Source organism: Muntiacus reevesi, chromosome 4 (genome assembly GCF_963930625.1).
Source record: "Muntiacus reevesi chromosome 4, mMunRee1.1, whole genome shotgun sequence".
In the NCBI taxonomy this organism is placed as follows: Eukaryota; Metazoa; Chordata; class Mammalia; order Artiodactyla; family Cervidae; genus Muntiacus; species Muntiacus reevesi.
The window spans coordinates 145,380,005-145,399,489 of NC_089252.1; the positions used below are offsets into that span (position 1 = coordinate 145,380,005).

General features: G+C 43.6%; 1 protein-coding gene across 2 annotated transcripts in view; it reads right to left on the reverse strand.

The window, feature by feature from the left end:
- Positions 1 to 1,569: 1,569 nt before the first annotated feature.
- Positions 1,570 to 19,485, reverse strand: part of DIP2B (disco interacting protein 2 homolog B) — a 223,070-nt gene continuing 205,154 nt past the window's right edge. For both annotated transcript variants that reach the window (XM_065934424.1, XM_065934423.1), the window contains exons 29-38: positions 19,217 to 19,326; positions 18,609 to 18,739; positions 16,510 to 16,678; positions 15,508 to 15,678; positions 14,484 to 14,545; positions 13,584 to 13,641; positions 11,898 to 11,972; positions 10,049 to 10,226; positions 7,200 to 7,323; positions 1,570 to 5,620 (exon numbers count right to left, since the gene is read on the reverse strand). In XM_065934424.1, the coding sequence (XP_065790496.1) occupies positions 5,368 to 5,620; positions 7,200 to 7,323; positions 10,049 to 10,226; positions 11,898 to 11,972; positions 13,584 to 13,641; positions 14,484 to 14,545; positions 15,508 to 15,678; positions 16,510 to 16,678; positions 18,609 to 18,739; positions 19,217 to 19,326 (1,331 nt within the window). In that variant the 3' untranslated portion in view covers positions 1,570 to 5,367. The remainder of the gene's footprint in view (positions 5,621 to 7,199; positions 7,324 to 10,048; positions 10,227 to 11,897; positions 11,973 to 13,583; positions 13,642 to 14,483; positions 14,546 to 15,507; positions 15,679 to 16,509; positions 16,679 to 18,608; positions 18,740 to 19,216; positions 19,327 to 19,485) is intronic.

Here is a 19,485-nt window from a genome sequence, read left to right on the forward strand (position 1 = left end):
GCATCAAAAACAATAAAATACCTAAGAATAAATCTATCTAAGGCGGCAAAGGGCTTCCTTGGCAACTCAGTGGTAAAAAATCCGCCTGCGATGCAGGAGACGCAGGTTCAAACCCTGGATTGGGAAGATCCTCTGGAGAAGGAAATGGTAAACCACTCCAGTATTCTTCCCTGGGAAATCCCATGAACAGAAGAGCCTGGTAGGCTCCCAGAAGGATCCCAGAGTCATACACTTTATAGTGACTAAGCAACAACAACAAGTGAGGCATAAGTCCTATACTCTGAAAACAGTAAGACACTGTAGAAAGAAACTGAAGCTGACACAGATGGAAACATAGACCAGGTTCTTGGATTGGAGGAGTTAATACTGTTAAAATGATCATATTCCCCAAGGCAATCTACAGATTCAATGCAGTACCCACCCAATTCCAATGGCATTTTCCACTGAACTTTGGCACTGTTGAGCACTCCTTCCCCTTTGAAACTCTTCCTACGATTTCCATGCCTAATATCCTTCCTGGTTTTGACACTATCTCTCCAGCAATTCCTTCTCCCTTTTGTAGATTCTTCTTCCCTCAGCCTTTAAAGGCTCATGTTCTCTGGGGCTCCATTATTAAGTCTTGTCTTGCTCTATATGATCTTTCTTGGCACCATCATCCACCTCCACGACTTCAATTACCACTTTTAAAAGAATGTCTCCCAATACATAGTTCTGGGCCAGAGCTGTCCTGCTGTTTCTCTCCCTCTAGCATCAGATGTGATCACAGTGACTTCTGTCTAGTGAGTTAGGCACTCAATAAATGTGTGTTAAATTTAAAAAGTTCTCAGCTGCCTGAATAACTTGAACTATAATTCAAAGACCAGTTTCAGTGTTGTAGAATATGCACAATTTGATAAAAACTCCTATCAAGTTTCTTGAAACCAGGAAATGGTAGCACAAATGAAGTATTACCTTAGAAAAGATGCAACCCAGGACTTCCCTGGTGGTTCAGTGGTTAAGCATCTGCATGCTAATGCAGGGGGCATGGGTTCGATCCCTGGTCTGGGAAGATTCCACATGCCACAGGGCAACTAAGCCCGTGCGCCATAACTATGGAGCCCATGTGCCTAGAGCCCGTGTTCTGCAACAAGAGAAGCCACTGCACTGAAAAGCCTACACACAATGAAGAGTAGCCCCCACTTGCCACAACTAGAGAAGAATGCTCACAGCAACGAAGACCCAGCACAGCCAAAAATAAATAAAAATTTTTTAAAAAAGAAAAGTTGAAACCCACATCAATTACAGATTTTTAAAAAATTAACATGTATGCTTAAAAGTTTAAAACTACCAAATACCACATGGGTAGGAGGAAGACTAAGCTATAATTGTTCCAGATAAAAGGCCCAAAATGATTCTACTGTTCCTCAATCTGGCCTCCTTTTATAGAACTGATTTGCTATAACTCTGGATCTTTGTGGTCATTTTCCTAAGACCTCTCCAGCCATCTTTGGGTCTCACTATCCAAGTTAAAATAAAATTTTATTAATTCCAATTTATCAGTCCTCCCAACATGCGAAGCATTAAACACAATCAGGCATCAATATTTATTAACACAAGACAAAGGAAACACATTCAATGAGTTAATAGAACACTGTCCAGCCAGATGTTAAATTTAAAAATGTATATCTAGTCTAATTTCAAATAAATAAAAAAAAACTTTATACATAATTACACAGTACTATAATTTGAATCTGACACTGGTAAATATCTTGACAAAAAATAAACAAAACAGCATTTAGGACTAAAAAATTATTCTTATATCTTTACACTCTCTTCCTCTGGACAAATAACATGGCCCACCTACATATACCTAAACCAGAAATGTTGTATGAATGATAAAGAAAAGGCCTATTGTGTATTTGGAGTACTGCAGCTTGCTCCAAATACTCTTGCTTTTACATGAAAGCAGACAACAAAAATAACTCTAAGGCATAGATCATGTTGGAGTTTGAGGGTGAGGTGATAACTCCTCATTGCTTTAGTCCAAAGATTCCTGGATATTCAAGGAAAGTAATTTATTTGGCCAAGATATTGAGCACCATGCCTGGGGCAGAGACCTTAACCAAAAAAAGAAAAAAAAAACCTAAGGCCTCGGGCCCTCTGTTGATTCAACAAAAACATTAAGCAAGCATTGCCGAGGGACTAACATTAAGGAGAGCTCAAATGACCAATAGACAGGCGGTGGTCCCTAAACAGCCTGAGGCAGCACAACTTCAGGAGGACCTGGTACAGGGGAGACAGGGGCCCTTTAAGAGGCAGGAAGGAAAGGAGTGTGGCTTCACTGATGCCTATTAGCATGCTGGTCATCCAAAGGGTCCCACTAAAGCCAGAGATGGTATTTGTCCTGAGGCAGCCCCTCCCTGATCTACCCTCCTTACTTTTGCTGAGAGGCAGAGAGGTTCAAAAACTTTCAGTTGAATAGGTTCTCTCTTATCCAAAAGAGGGCTTGCTATTCACTTAGGTCTCCCCCTCCCCCACCCAGGCATGAAAACCTAGACAGAATGTGTTCCCAAGTTTTGGCAAGGCTGTTTCTATCAATAATGGCCTTTGGGGCCTGTCTTAAGAGCCAGTTCTACCATCAAGGTTCTGCTTTAACATGGAAAGACTAAGAGCATTGTTGTCAAGAGAGTTTTCCTACCAAGTCTGCAACAGACTAGGCATTGGATCTGCAGATGATCCCACAAACACATCTAAATTAAGGACTAGACTCTCTGCCCCTTCCAGAGGAAACTTTCCCCCAAAGACACATCTTAGCATCTTAGCTTTCTTTCCTGCACTAGCTTATTCTGGCTTTGGGGGATAGGCAAAAGATAAAGCAGCCACAGGGCAGAAAGCAAAAAGATAACAATAAATCAGAGGCCTGAGGAACTACCAAACTAGATAATCAGCCCCTAAATAACTGGGAATTGGGCATACTGTGAGATTAACGGAATATTTCATTTGAAGGAATGAGTATAGATCCGCACTGTCCAGTATAGTAGCCAATAGCCATGCGTGGCTACTGAGAACTTGAAATACAGCTAGTCTCGAATTGAGATGTGTTTAATACACACTAGATTTCAAAGATATAATATGAAAAAAAGTAAAATCTCTCATTAATAAATTTTTATATTGATCCCACATTGAAATGATAGTACTTTTGATATATTGTGCTAATAATATATTAAAATCAATTTCACCTGTTTCTTTTTACTTTTTAAAATGTGGTTACTAGAAATTTTAAAATGACAGATATGGCTCACATTTTATTTCGAGCAGACACCCTACCTTGTGCAGTAAGAATTCTGAAAGCAACCCATAGGACAGACTGTTTTATATTTTTTTCTTAGAACTTGTGGATCACGGAGATAGGAGATCCTCAGGATCCCTTGCTTTGATTAGTGACTCATTAAAAAACTTTTTTTAAGAAAATTACTTTCCAAATAAGTAGGCTGTTTTCTCTGCAGACCAAACCATTGCTAGTCACTGGGATGTCTAACCCCAGTGCAGGTGCTTTTTTCCCTGTACATCCTAGAACCTCTCCCATCGTGTATAATGGAACATCATCCAAAATGCTGAAAAGAGATCTGGAACTGGAAAATGTCAAGGTCTTCCCTCTGTGGAGAATGAGTTTGGAGGAAAAGAGGATTATGTAAAAGGAAGTCAATAAAGTGGCTCTGAGTCATGAGCCTGTGTAAGGGCAGCCCCCAGGAGTGCTGCCGTGGCAAAGGGTCTGGTCTTTCCATTATAAACCTTATTTTCAGGGTAATTACAAGTCTTAAAAATTGTTTAAAAACATATTTAGTTTACATGATGTTACAGTGGGGTAAATAATATGCATTATTAAAATAGTCTAAATAAATATTTACACAATAGATCAGAGTGGGTCAAAGAGAACCATTCTGATTTAACAAGTTAACTCTATTCACTTTGAGTTTTTTTTTTAATTTTTAAAAATATTTCTGTAAGAAAAAAAATAATAAAATTCAACTATATTCAAATACATGAAGTATCAGACCAAAGAAAGGAAACCGAGCCAGAGGCCACACTCAGTCCCAGGCTCCATCTGCTTGGCCTGGGCACCACAGTTATTTCAAAAGGGTTTCTTGCATACATTAGACTTCCCCTATTTCAGCATAAGCCTGGCTGTTTTGGCAACCCAAATTGGTCAGTTCTGAGATGTGACGTTATGAGGCCTTAACGCCTTCGCATGACTGTCGATCCCACTGCCTTCCCAGCCTATCGCTCGTGTTCTTAAATCCCTGCCCTCGTGAACTGGAAGCATAGAGGATGCTCTTCAGTTCTCAGAAAAGAGAAGCTATATGTATAACTGCAGACACAGTATACAATGGGCCTGGAAAAGAGGAAATTCTAAATTCTTGTGTAGTCACTTTACATATGAAAGACTGTTTCAACACTGGGGGCTGGAGTGAGTTATTGTGGTTCCTTAAAATTGGGTGGGATCTAATGAATCTGAGCTTTTCCTAACATTTTGATTTTTCAACTGAGATTTTTCAGTTTGTAGAAACAGGGTGAATTCTTAAAAGCTTAAGCTGATTCTGGGAATGCAAGCCTAAAAAACAAACATAGGCAGCTTCAGTTTATAAAATATACCAGCCAACAGAGACATAGTACAATGTGCAGCAAAACCTGCAAACAATCTGCACTTTTTAGTCATCTATTCAATTACACTGCACCCAGAGAGGACCGAGATTCTCTCTCAGAGCAGCAATGTTTCTACTTTAGTTGTTACAACTATACAAGCCAATTCTTACAGTTTTTAGCTGAATTATGTGTATTCCTATTTACATGTTTAAAACACTGGTCAAAATGTTTTACAGTCAAGAATTATATATATAAAGTAATTCTCATATTCAGTGGGTTATCTGATTTGCTTATGGGTCATCTGAAAGTAAGCCGAGTAGCTCCATGTTAACAAAACCCGCAGAGTGTCTAACTATGGTAAAATGGCAAAATACAGTACAGAGCGGGGGACTGTGTAACTCAAACTATCCCCTTCATGTGAATTCATTAAACTCCCTTACAAAAATCTAAAACAGCATTAGATAAAAATACAAGTATATACAACAGATGAAAAAAATGCAACATGCATGTAATTGCTTTAGTAACGTGCTGCTCACGCTATGTCAAAGCTCATGACTAACAGATTGTTAACATTTTTTTCATTTGCCACCACAGAATTCCCCTCTCCTGCGTGTCCTGTGATGGCAGGATACCACAGGATGAGATGAAGGATATAATGTAGCCATCTCAGCTTATTTCACATCAGTCACGGGTCTCTGGTTCCCGTGGTTTTGCAGGACGGTCCCTGCAATCCCACGAGGCTGGTTACATGTTGTATGCCACATAGATGGGGTCCAGCTGGTCAGCGAGGAAGCTGTCACGGAGGTGCATCCTCTGCTTCTCTCCTCTGGAGTTGATGGGGATGACGCCTGGGTCCACCACGACCACCACGCCCACGATGAGGTAATGCTCCTCCAGGACCACGTTTGTCACTAAAGGAACTAGATCCAGGGCCTCCTGTTCAGAGCCACACAGTTCCACGACCACCACGAGCAAGTTGGTCCACGTGAACACAGCACTGCAATTTCAGTGACGCTCAGTTAATGTGGCATCTTTTATAGTATCTGCCCAAGGCTTACCCTCACTGCCCCAAGAACTGCCTTCTCACTTGGACCCAACTCGAAGGCTCTGAGCCACATGTGTAATGAATGGCCTTGCCCCATGATAACAACTGATTGGTTAAACCATTTAAAATCTCTTGGGTGTTTGGAAGTGGGACTAAAAAGTTGTTAGTTGGTCACCTCAGCTGAGGATGTGTGGACTGGAAGGTTCTGGTGTAATAGGTGTGCAGAGACATAGAGAGAATGGCTTTTCAGGGAGGAGAGAAAGAACGGAGTGGATGCCCACATGACTCTAGAAAGCGAGAAGTTGGTGGTCCCTGATGGCCTTTCCATCCCTGTTTCTACCTTTCCTGAGGATTCAGAGCTGTTTAGAGACTTCTAGGAGCCTCTGAGATAACCAACCAGGTGTTCTTTCTATGACCTCTCTTTTGCTTAAAAGTTGTTTTGAAGAGAATTCTTGATATTTGCAACATAACAGCTTTGACTAAGATTATTATCTATAAGCTAACACCAAACAGGAAGGGAGTCGGCTGGCCTCTTTGAGCTCAGTGCCCCAGTCAAGTGTCTCACCTGTCGTGCCATAAGGCACAACGCCACCTGACGTTCAGTGGGATTGCTGGGTTAGAAGGTATGGGCTGATTTGTGTTGTGCAGTGTTGAGCTGCTTTAAAAATAGATTCCAATCATTAAGAAAAATGTACACAATATTTGGTTGCATCAAAAGTCAAATGCTTAAAACAAAAAAAGTCAAATGCTTAAAATTAGGGGGTAGGAGGCACCCAACTCTTCTGCACTGTTCTTATACTTCCTTGTTCAGGTCTGAGGAGAGACTGACAAAAGCAAGACAAAGAAGCATCTGGAAAGCATGAACAACCCATTAAAAGAACTGTGGCTACTTTGCATGAATTAAAAAAAAACAAACAAACCTGAGGAAGGACACACCAACTAAAATATGAATAAAAAGAAACTGGGTGGATTCTGTATTGTAAAAGAATCCAGGATGAAAGCTAACAGTTAAAAATTACAGAATTTCAATTTTAAGAAATTTTTAGTCAGCATGAGGTTGGATGGTTCTTTATCAGGGATAATGAAGGGGGAAATTCCTGCCCAGACAGAGAACCTGGACCAGATAATGATAATAATCCTTTTCATCTGCTGACCGGTTGATAGAGTATGAAGCACACTCTCACTTGATCCTCCTGATGATCAGGAAGGAACAGAGGAGGTATTTTTAGATGAGGAAAGCAGCCACTGTGGCAGTCCTGGGCCTTCCAGATGGGTCTTTTGACCCAAAAGTCCTGGTTCTCCCCATTAGCCCCACCAACCTTCTAGAGGTGGATGACCAGTTAGGTCACTTCCAGTGGTAAGATCCTGTCATTGAAAGGACTCGGCCCCAGAGTGGGTGCACGGAGCCCGGCTCCACAGCTTGCTCCCCTGGAGTTCCTGTAGGTGTCTCTGGTACAGCTAGATGACTAAAGATCAACTTTAACTTACAGCAGCTGAGGAGAGGCCTACTCTGTCTGTGCAGAGGACTTACCATTCGGCAATGCTCCTGTGGATCCGAGACACTGAGGTCTCAATGTCAATGGGGTGGTACCGCAGGCCTCGCAGCTCCAGGGTCTCGTCCAGAGCGCCCACCACGTATAAGGCATCATGACGCTCTGATGGAGAGAAAGAGAAACTTAGTTATCAGACGTACTGAGTGGGCGCATCATTGGAGTTAAGTGCCCAGTGTTCAGACTGCCACACATCACCTGGTGCCACCACTCACCAGCTGTGTAACCTGAAGCAATTAACTTAAGTCTCTGATCCTGCTTCCCCCCCGTGAAACAGGGGTAATAATAAATGGCTGCTATGAGGATTAAATTCATGAAAGGGAGTTAGAATGATGCTTGGTTCATTGTACACGCTGAAGAGTATTTGTTGTTGTTCAGTTGCTAAGTCATATCTCTTTGAAATCCCATAAACTGCAGCACGCCAGGCTTCCCTGTCCTTCACTCTCTCCAGGAGTTTGCTCAAACTCCTGTCCATTGAATCAGTGATACCATCCAACCATCCTATCGTCTTTGCCCCCTTCTCCTCCCTTCAATCTTTCCCAGCATCAGGGTCTTTTCCAATGAGTCAGCTCTTCCCATCAGATAGCCAAAGTATTGGAGCTTCAGCATCAGTCCTTCCGATAAATATTCAGGGTTGATTTCCTTTAGGACTGACTGGGTTGATCTCCTTGCTGTCCAAGGAACTCTCAAGAGTCTTCTCCAGCACCACAATTCGAAAGCATCAATTCTTCAGTGCTCAGTCTTCTTTATGGTCCAACTCTCACATCTGTACATGACTACTGGAAAAATCACAGCGTTGACTAGAGAGATCTTTGTCGGCTAAGTGTTATTTCTGCTTTTAAATACGTTGTCTAGGTTTATCATAGCTTTTCTTCCAAGGAGCAAGAATCTTTTTTCTTGGCCACAGTCACTGTCCACAGTGATTTTGAAGAATATTACTTCTTGTTATTCTTATTACTACCATGTGCCAGGAATTGTGCCCAGTGTGGGGAGCAAAGATGACAAAATATGACACCTGCTCCAGAGATACTTGCTGTCTAGTGGGGGGAACACACACAACGGGTGTCCTATGGGTGGACATCAGATGGAACGTGGTAAACCCAGTAACTTGAGTGTGGATGAGGGGCAAGGGCAACAGAGGACATCACCCTCCCCTGCCCCGACTGCCTCCGAGCTCAGCTCAAGGGTTCAGAGAAGGAAAAGTTAAAGCCAGCTGTGTTTTTAAGGATAAACAGGAATTAGCCAGATGATGGGTGGGGAAAGAAGGAGAGGGGAGGATCTGATATGGAAAAGAAATGAATATATGGTCATTGTTTCTAGATGTCGTTAAGGAATCCATGGAGAGACTAGTCCTGGTTATTAATAGGCTTCTAATCCAGCAGAACGTGGCAGAAATTTCACTTTTTTTTTTTTTTTTAAAGATTTTATGCACACACTGTACACACAAGGCTACCTAGTTTATGTCTACATAGATGCTGAAGACAATGATTTAGCTAGGCCTACAGAATGTTTTGGGCTTTCCAGGTGGCTCAGTAGTAAAGAATTTGGCTGCCAAAAAGCAGGTTTGATCCCTGGGTCAGGAAGATCCCCTGGAGAAGGCAATGGCAACTCACTCCAGTATTCTTGCCCGGGAAATCTCAAGGACAGAGGAGCCTGGAAGGCTACAGTCCATGGGGTTGGGGTAGCAAAAAGTCAGACACGACTTAGCAGTTAAACAGTAGTAACAACAGAATGATCTATTTTCAGGAATAGGAATACTTCTGAAACATTTAGCAAAACAAAGTGCTAGAAGCTGTTGGAGAGAGGAGGGTAAGGAAGGCCAGTCACATAAGATGAGCTGATGATTATAGTAATAAAAACAACAGAAACACAGCAGCTAATGACTAGGGAGTGCTTTCCGTGTGCCAAGTAGTGTTCCAGACACCTGAAGGCTCATGTAATTTAATCTCACATCATGTCCACAAGACAGGAAATGTCATCACTCCCACTTCCCTGAGTTTTCTGAGGAAACTCAGAGACTGAGTGAGTGAGCAAGGTCACACAGCAAAGGGCAGAGACAGGTTTCCAAACCAGGACACCAGCAAGGTGTGCTTCCCCTGCCTCAGGATGCCTGAGTCTGCTTCCTCATGAAATATGGAGTGACTGCAGAGCCGGCCAGCAGGGAGCAGATGTAAGGGGCAAAGGAGAAATGACCTGGCTCCATTCCAGTCGTTTAGTCCAGTGAGTGATGCATCAGTTCTTGATGTGTATGATGCACGCAGTGTAGGGTATTTTTAAACGGCCATTAATGGTGGCAGGAAGGTTGAAGCCAGGCCTCTTTACCAGGCAGACAGTGACTGAGGGCTGCTTACCCCAGAGCCCTGCCAAGCAGTCTTGTGAGCCGCCAAAGGGTCAGAGTGCTTAGCAGGTCAGCTCCTCTGCACTGACTCCTGCTCACAGGGTTTAGGGACAGAGGAACTAGAGACGGAACACCTGTCCCAGGAGCCTCTTGAGGGATGCGGGCAGCCCCACAAGGCTGCTGAGAGGCTGTATCCTGCCGAGGGCATTCACCCATCAGCGGGCACATCTCTACGACTGCCCAGCCAAACTATCCTGAGGTTCAGCTATCCTGATGCTGACACGAGGCCCTGGCGTTTACTTCCTGGGTCCTCTTCACAGGACAAAGTCTTACTGCAAAGGAATATAAATTCACGGGTGGGTTCTAGAGTTGCAGAGGGGGAACAGGTCAACACACATATTCCACAATGCAAAGGCAGCCGCAGAGGGCCAGCCCGTGCTAGGGGCATTTGAAATGCACAGCAGGACAAGGGGGAGGAGTCGGTGAACTTACCTCCAGTGGCTGCTGTGAGCTCCGTCCGGCGGACAAAACCCAAGTATCCTGTCCGAGCCCAGAGGGTCTGGGCAGCATCCCCAAAGCTGAGGCGGGTGTTGAAGTGGTCAGCTTGCAGAGTCTCACTGTCGTAGATGGTGTAATAGCCGCTGGCTGTATGGGGACTGTTTACCCAAATCTACACAAGGAAAAGGGTACCAGTCACATTTCGCCAGAATCAATTCAGTCCACTTAGAACAGATTATGTTGGTTTTCTTAACCTCATTTTTATAATAACCAAAAAGTTACAACAATGAAAGCGGCTGTCAGTTACTGAATTTACATGTGCTAAACAGTACTTTATAAACATTACCCCCATCAATCTTCACATACACGACATGACAATACAGTCTATACTACTGTCACTCCCATTTTACAAATGAAAAAACAAGAATACTAGAGTGTGTAGCCACTTCCTTCTCCAGGGGATCTTCCCGACCCAGGGATTCGACCTGAGTCTCCTGCATTGCAGGCAGATTCTTTACCATCTGAGTCATCAGGGAAGCCCTTAGGTAAGTTACCTAAGATACAGAAACTAAAAGACCCATATCCAACCTGGAGGCTACACTGCCTCCTTGGCTCATTTCTCAGCCTCTTTCAGAGTCTCACCAGTGCACTGAAAGATCATTTCTGTGCTTTGAAACTAAGTTAAAAAGCCCGCAGGAAAACACTATAGGGTATTTGGATTTACAATGTAAACACACCAATACCCAACAACAGTAGTAACACGAGTGTTCATTGTGTGACAGGCACTGTTCCATGTGTATACAGATACAGATATTAATGCATTTAACTGTCACACAGTTCTACTAGGTAGGTGCCATTATTATTTACAGTTGAGGAAACTAGGCCTAGAGAGTTTGAGTAACTCATGCATTAACAAGAAGCTGGTAACTGGCAGAGGCTGGTCATCTGGTTCAGTCACCTGGAGCCCTGCTCCCAGTTAACTGTGAGATAAGACAGCAGTTGTTTCTCAGAGATTTGGAAGGAAGAAAAATTAAGACTTCTCAGTGTTTTTATAAGGGCTTTCCAGGTGGCATTAGTGGTAAAGAACCTGCCTGCCAAAGCAGAAGACATATGAGATGCAGGTTCAATCCCTGGGTCAGGTAGCTTCCCTGGTGGAGGAAATGGCAACCCATTCCAATATTCCTGCCTGGAGAATCCCACGGAGACAGAGCCTGGCAGGCTACAGTCCATGGGTTGCAAAGAGTCAGACATGACTAAAGTGACTTAGCATGCACAATATTTTTATATTCATACAAAAATGAATATATTTTGGAATAAAATTTGTATAAATCTTATTTTATTTTTTATTTATTTGGCCGAGCCCAGTCTTAGTTGAGGCAAGTGGGATCTTTAGCTGCGGCATTCTTAGTGGCAACATGTGGGATCTAGTTCCCTGACCAGGGATCCAACCTGTACCCCCTGCACTGGGAGCAAGGAGTCTTAGCCACTGGACCACCAGGGAAGTCCCTGTATAAATTTTAAAAATTCAATATTTGTGGCTCCTTTTAGTTCCACTCCTTAATAGACGGAAGCAGATGAGTTCATCCATTTTCATCTTCAGCTAAGGGAATGTCGGTGGACCAATCTGGGACTAACTCTAGCTTGTGCCTCAACCTTCTTTCCATCCTGGCCTCCATTCCCCCTTCTGCCTCATTTCAGTTCTGAGCCTTACAGAGAAAGATGAAAATTCTCAAATAGTCACCATGAGGGAAAAGCTAAACCCACAGTTTCCTGGCTTCTAGAATATGAACCCTGGGGTATTTCACTGCTGACTTTTCAGAGTCAAGGGGAGAATTACACATACCTCTCCCAGGTGCGAGTCTCCAACAGGCCCTTTGGTCTCTGGATTAACAATAACTACTTTCACTCCAGGTAAGATCTAAGAATCAAAAAGAAAACACAAAAATTGAGTTCCATCGGATCTCATGACCTCTAATAAACGCAGTTTCCACTTCCTACCTCCAGTGAGGTGAGGGAGTGCACACAGGCCAGAGCTGAGCCGGTACTCACAGGCTCGTCCTCAGGGGACAGAAGTATGTATAACAAGAGTCTGCCTCAAAACTAAACTGGGGAACCAACCTGTCTGCCGTCTCCTCAAAGGCGAGAAACCACAGACCAGTGGCGGCTCAGCAGGAGAGGGGAGAGACGTCACGTGCCCGCATCTCCCTCAGGAGGGAGAAGGGAGCAGTAGGTGCTGGCCGAGGATGGCTTGGGGCCTCTTCAGACACCCGTCCTCTGTCCTAAACCTCTCTTTTCCTTGGGTTTCTAGCATCAAGAAGCTCACACACGTAAGACCTCAAGGAAGGAAGAGGAAGGCCATTCCTGCTCGTGTGGGCCAGGCACCGCTCTGAAGTCCCTGAGGGGCTCGCCGCCAGTGGAAGCAGAGAAGAGCTGGCAAGACGGTAAGGAGGTCAACCCAACTCCACTTGGAAGAGTTTAAACAGAGGAGTGAAACAGGGATTTCCCCAACGGGCTGAGCCACGACTGCACAGGTAAGGCTGAGCCCACTCTTTCCTTCCCTACATTCTCCTTGGCCTTTCAGAATTAGAAGGGATGCTGAGGCATCATTACTCTCTCTTCAAAAGGATGAGAAACTTGATAGCTTATATGGATTTGATCTGCTCAACATGAGTAAATTGTTCAAAACTGCTATAGACTGAAATCTATATGTTGAAATATGACCCCTAAAGTGATGGCATTATCTGGCGGGGCCTTTGGGAGGAGGTCAAGGGTCTGCTCTCATGAATGCGATCCATACTCTTATACACAAGACTCAGAGATTTCCCAGACCCTTCCACCATGTGAGCACACAGCAACAGGACAGCCATCTAAGAACCAGAAATCCCTCATCAGAATCCGTGGGCACCTGGATCTTGGGACCTGCCAGCCTCCAGAAATGTGAGAGAGAAGTTTCTGCTGTTCATAAGCTGCCTGGTCTATGGTATTCTGTTAGAGAAGCCTGAATGGACTAAGGCAATAACAAAATGTCTCCCTGAACAGTTTAAAGCCTTATTCTCATCTAAGAAATCACTCTCAAATATCTTTAATCTTTTCCCCATTTTGATTTCTCTTTCAACTTTAAGTATGTGTATGTCTTCCCTGGATCTTTAACCACACCCCCCACCTGTCACCCTGTCTTTCCACTTGTAATATTCATAAAGGTAGAACTGGCTCTTCTTAGTGCTGCTCATCTCTTCACCTTGAGTATAATGAACAATGAATTTAGTTGATTTGTCAAATAATATGTCGGCAGGATTTAAAAATAAAAATCTATGAAAATTAAGAAAGTTCAAATCTAGTATTCTTCTTATTTATGTACCCATATGAATTTGAAAGTATTGGCTAAGTGAAAATCGTTGAATTATCTCCAGATATCAATTCAGTTTTGCCCTGGGTACTAACATGTATATTATACGGCTTCAGGTTTCTTTAAAACTACTTCTCCACACAGGTGACACACACCTTCCCAATGGTTAACACAACAAATTACCTTTCCAGACTCTGAGAGGAGCAAACTCTGGGGGGCACCCCGTTCCACAAGACGAACCCTGTAAAAGAAAAATATTTACTACATATGAGCCTTAAAAAAAAACCCACCACAGCTGTATGCTGTCCTCCCAAACCTCTAATCTATTCATAGCTCTCCTCACATCAGTGCAGTTTCTCAAACTCCGCATTACTGACATCTGGGTCAGATACTTTATTGTAACTTCCTGTGATGCGCTATCCTGTGCGTTGTAGGATGTTTAGCAACACCCCCGGCCTCTCCCCACTAGATGTCAGTAGCATTCCCTGGTCGGGACAATCCACGTCCCAGACACTGTCCTTGGAGGGCAGACTCTCTCTAGGCTGAGAACCACAGCACTAGAGACACTCTGCCTGTGCAGGCTGGGTCAGTGCCACGGGCCTCTCCATGAACACAGCCTAAGTCAGCAGGACCCAGAGCCCTCAACCAGGAGCTCCCCTGGGACGTAGCTCCCATTCACCTGTGGGCTGGTGGGGAGGAAGGCTTTTATTCCTGTGGTTCAGACAGAGTGCTATTTCAAAAACCCTACACTGTCTCATTTATCTTATCTCAGTTATTTTTAGACTCCCAGAGGAAAAGAGTCTATCCATTTCAGTGTAATTTACGTCATATGTCACAAAATACTAGTATTACATTTTAATATTAAGGAACAGTGCAGCCACTATGAGAATTAAAGTTTTCCTCTTATAAATGTAAATCTTATTAGGTACTAATAATGAAAATGAGTTCCTTCCCTCTTACCCTCCTCCCCGCAAAGACACAAACAAAATGAATGAGGTGAGGGGGACAGCTGGCTTTCTTGAGGCTCAGAAATTTATATGCTTAGGAATGCTAACAGGAAACAAGCTTAACAAATCTACTTACCTGTCATGTCTTAATGATTTCAGATCTACGTATACAGTAGTTGGATCAGGCCCTGAGGTTCCCTGAAGAAAAATAAATCAGTGGGTTGTTCATTTAAAATTAGCTGAATGGCATTTCCACATGTTACATTTTCAAGTCAAGACGGATAATTTAGTCACATACAGGAAACATCCAAATTCTGTTCTGAATGCTCACCCTGTCTTCAACCAGATGGGCCAGGGCTGTAGTCAACACCTGAGAGAAGATTCCTGGCCAGATTTCTCCTCATCTTTCTTTCCTTTCCTCCCCCAGGAGAGGAGGCTGGGGGCCAGAACAGCACCGAACGGTTACTGGGGTGAGGAGGATCCTCATCCCTGGACTCAAGGCCAGGGTTAAGACAGACCAACATCCATGGGACTTCTAAAACCAACACTGGCCCACGCTGGCGGCAAGGCACCCATAGCAGGGCTCCAAGGTTAAAGCCTTGTGATGCTGCTCCAGAGTCACCTGACCCAGACACAGAGGACCTGAGCGCGTCCACCCGGCTATGCCACCTTCTTTGACTCTCACTCTTGTCCATGCCTGTATTTGCCTTATGAATTTTCCAAGCTATAGAAAATTAGATTCCACTCTTTTCTGTTCTTTTAGCCTTTTTCTATTATTTACCCACCAAGATAACATGGCAAAATTGCCATCTGGCTAGAGAAGAGAACACAAACTTATTTGTGCTTCCTTTGCCAAAAAAAAAAATAAAAAAATAAACCACAAAGGGTAATATACAAATAAAATTCAAGTAGGATTCAGAAATCTTGACTCATGTCGAGGACCATAAAACCACTGAGAGTAAACATTTACATTAGCATTCAACTGCTGGGCATGGGTCCAAGAGATTGGCACCTAGAAACTTGGTGGTTCTACAGGACAACCTTGTGAAGGACAATACTATCATCTTCATTTTACCACTGGGCAAGATCAGGCACAGTGGAGCCCAGATAAACAGCGGGTGAGCAGCAGCCCCACACAGAAAAGATACCATGAGAGTCACCTGCAAACATATCGCTACATTGACTCTGGATCCAAAAGTGGTGCTGACAGCCCGCGGGGACAGACCGATGTCCTTGAAGAGCTTGGAGAAGGACTGCTGGAGGGCAGTGCGGGGCCGCTCCTCAGCCACCACCACACACGTTCGGATGCAGGAGAGGTTGATTCCCCGGGTCTGTAAGACACCACGTTGGAGGGGTGGGGGGTGGAGGCGGAGATCAGTAGGGTCACAGAAGCACTGGGTAAGCAATTTCACTGCCCCACCGCTTTGGTCAGGAAAAGCCAAGGAACCGTGTGCTCTCATCTCACATACCCAAAGAAAAGATACACCTTTTTGGAAAACACCCAGGCATTCCTCTAAAGTCATTACCCACAGGTTGATTTGCTCATTCTCTATTTCTGGCCTCTTTTGCCTAAAACTCTTAGGTTTTTCAGCAATATATTTTTAATGCCTCTTCATTTCTGTACCTTTGATTTCTCTCTATTTTAAAATGGAGAGATGGGAAGAACAGAAAAATAAATTTAGCAACACTGAGATTTAATCTCCTCTCTTTTTTTCATTTTTAAGGTCTTACTTCTCTATTAAAGAAAATTCAGTGTTTTCTGACTCTCTTATATGCCACTTAGACATTTGATCACTGGATATACTCATGAATGAGTGACCCTTATCTATGGAGGAGGACCCAATCTCTAATATCCTCAGGTTTCAAATTCTATTAGGAAAAATCCTCTTTCAGTTCACAGTTTCTGTTCATCTTCATGTAAAAGTCATTTCTATTCAGTCTCCTAACCAGCTTTACCTTCTTTTCCACAATGTGTGAATCAGATTAAACTCTAAGAGTGCATTAAATTAGACAGTGAAAGAGATACACCTACTGAGGTTTACGAATACCTGTTTGGATAGAAAAAAGCAGGCAGGTATGTCTGGCCAGCCCTACAAGGTGGGGTACCACCACGCCTGGTCCGTTTCTCTCAGGACTGGCTCCTTGTTACAGCTGCTTCTTACCTTCAGCACCTCCACTTGGTTTCCAAGCCCTTTGGTGCAAAGCTCCATTACTGAATAGGAGCAGAACGTGTCTCTTATTTTGTACTGGTTGACCGTGGAGAGCCAGAGGAAAAGGTTGTTTTCCAACTCCATAGGAGGAATTAAGATGGACTGGTGACCTGAATAGACACTGCAATGAAAAAAGGCAAGCGCTAACACGATCAGTTCATCCTAGAATATTATCGATTCAACAAATATTGAGCACGAAGGACAGGGGAGGGTCATATTAGATATAACGGCCCAAGAATCAGCCTGGTTCCTATTCAACTCACACGACACAATAACTACAGAATAAAGCGAATAAAGCGAATAAAGCAGACTATGGAAGGTGGACACTGAGATGTGAAGAAAGGCTATCACAATCACAGAATGAAGAACAAATCCTTCAAACTGGGTGGGTGTTTCATTGAGTAGGTGACAGCTGGGCCAGGCTTGAAGAATGAGCAGGAATTTGACAGTGGCTGGAGGAAATGAGGAAGCTGGTGGGAGCTCTCCAGGCAGAAGAATAGTATATGCAAAGGCATGGAGATATAAAATTACATGATGTGTTTAAAGTCATCAGAAATGGTATTCCAGCGTTTGCCTGGGGAAGTGGTGAGAAGTGAAGGCAGAAGGGCCAGGGTCAAACTGTGAAAGGACTGAACTACTGTTACATGAAAGAGTTTAGAATTTACCCAGTAGACAGCCACTACAGCTTGTAGTTGGGGTAAAGCTAGCTATATGAAGGGGGGGATTAGAGACATGAGTCACTGAAGGCTGACAGTTAGGAGAGGCTGCAATAGTCCAGGTGAGAGAGGATAAGGGCTACCCCACCATCACACCAGGATACACAAGAAGGAATGGAACAGTCTCGTATCATATGTACAATCTCTAGCCATGAAACCTCAGCTTCCTAAGCCTTGGGCATACATCAGAATCACTAGGAGTCTAGATTGCCTATTAGAAAAAATACTGGACAGGGGCTTCCCTGGTGGTCCACTGATTAAGACTCTGTGCTTCCACTGCAGGCGGAATGGGTTCAATCCCTGGTTGGGCAACTAAAATCCCACAAGAGAGTGACTTTATCTATGGAGGAGTCCCCAAATTTCTACTATCCTCAAGTTGCAAATTTCTATTAGGGAAAATCCTCTTTCAGGTCACAGTTTCTGTTCATCTTCATATAAAGGTTATTTCTATTTAGCCTCCTAACCAGCTTTACCTTCTTCTCCACAATGTATGAATCAGATCAAATTCTAAAAAGAGTCTGGTTTTTTTCTTTTTTGGCAAGGCCAAAAAAAAACCCAAACCTGGAATTGTGGTCTTCACCTCTGGAAAACTGGTTAGTACATCTAGGGAAGCCTCATTGGTTTTTTAAAAAAAATTAGACCCCTAGGTGATTCTTATGTATAGATAAGTATAATGGAAACAAAGGACATGACATTTAATTGGATGTGTGATATAAAGATACAGAGATGAAGATAAAGTCCAAGTTCCTAGCATGGTTCCCCAAGTGAATGACTCCATCCTAAGAAGGAAGGGAACACAGAAGGAAGGTGCTGAGTCACAGGTGTCTGTGAAGCATTCCTGGAGATGCTCACCAAGGAGGTGGAAACGCAGGTTGAGATGAGGTCCTTGGGGGGCGAGGGGAAAGAGCTGGGATCTGCTCTTCCACAAGAAACAATCTGGCCAGTGCGCTACCTTCCAGCCACATGCTGTCACCCAGCTCATTACAGTCCTTCCTGCCAAGCCTAGGGGGTTCGTTCTGGCTTACACAGCGTGCCATTCACCCACGTGGCATCCTTCTCCTTGGCTCTGATTCTAAAGTGAGGATGATGACAGGATGGAGCACAGGAGAGGTAGAAAGATCACAGCCCTTTTGTCTGAGGCATAAAACTAACAGAAAAGACGGAATGCAAACAAAACCAGACAAACGTCAAAGATGCATTAGGTGCACAAATTCCAGGAACCTTCAGCATTTTACTGAAACGTTACCAAATTAACGAAGCACAGGAAAGAATGGGATGGTCCCAGCCTCAAAGATATTTCCATGCATTCTGATTCTTTGTTTTATCCATGCCTACCTGCAGAGACACCAGAGTGCAAAGCCAAGTCCACAGTAAGGGTCAAGGCAGATGGCGATCTGCCGAGAGGAGTACAACTCACACTGGAGCTTGATGGCTCTACAGAGAGCATTGACCGCACAGTGGGACATCTGGAAGGTAAGAAACACGGAACAGGATGGAACTGGCATCCCACAGGCAGAAGAGCAGCTCTAACGATAGATTTCAGAAGCTTCAATTCCCTTCAGCTCCTCAAAATGACATGTATCTTTATTGCTTCAAAATGCCTAATCTAACTCAAGTCTATCCATTCATTTGTCAATATTGAGTCCTTTGAAATATGAATTTATGACTTTGTATTGGCTTTAAATGTAACTTGCGTTATCTATTAGTGTCTATGCTAGGTTCAGAACACTTCATAACACAAATTCCTTGGGATAACTTATTCCGGAAGAGCCAATGCTTTTATTTAAATATAGCAGAGGCCCTTAATCCTCCGCCTACTGGTCTCTGGTACAACCAACTGGCCTCTCCATCTGAAGTCCCTGGGGCAGTGGTCATCTCTATTTTTTGCAGACCTGGCATTTTACCAGCCTCCAATGAAAGTAAATATATCCCGATTACTCTACCTTCACTCCTGTGAGCATGCCAGTTGTGGAGACACTAAAATCAAGATATGCCAGCATCTCAGGAGTGGGTGGTTTATAGAGTTGAGGTAACCGTTTCCTGGGTAGATCATCTGCAAAGAAAAAAAGAAAACCCAATGTCAATCACACACATTGACAACAAGGTCCTACTGTGAACAGGGACTATATTCAATATCCTATGTCCTGTGATAAACCATAATGGTAAAGAATATGTATATATATAGATATAAATTGAGTCACTCTGCTGTAAC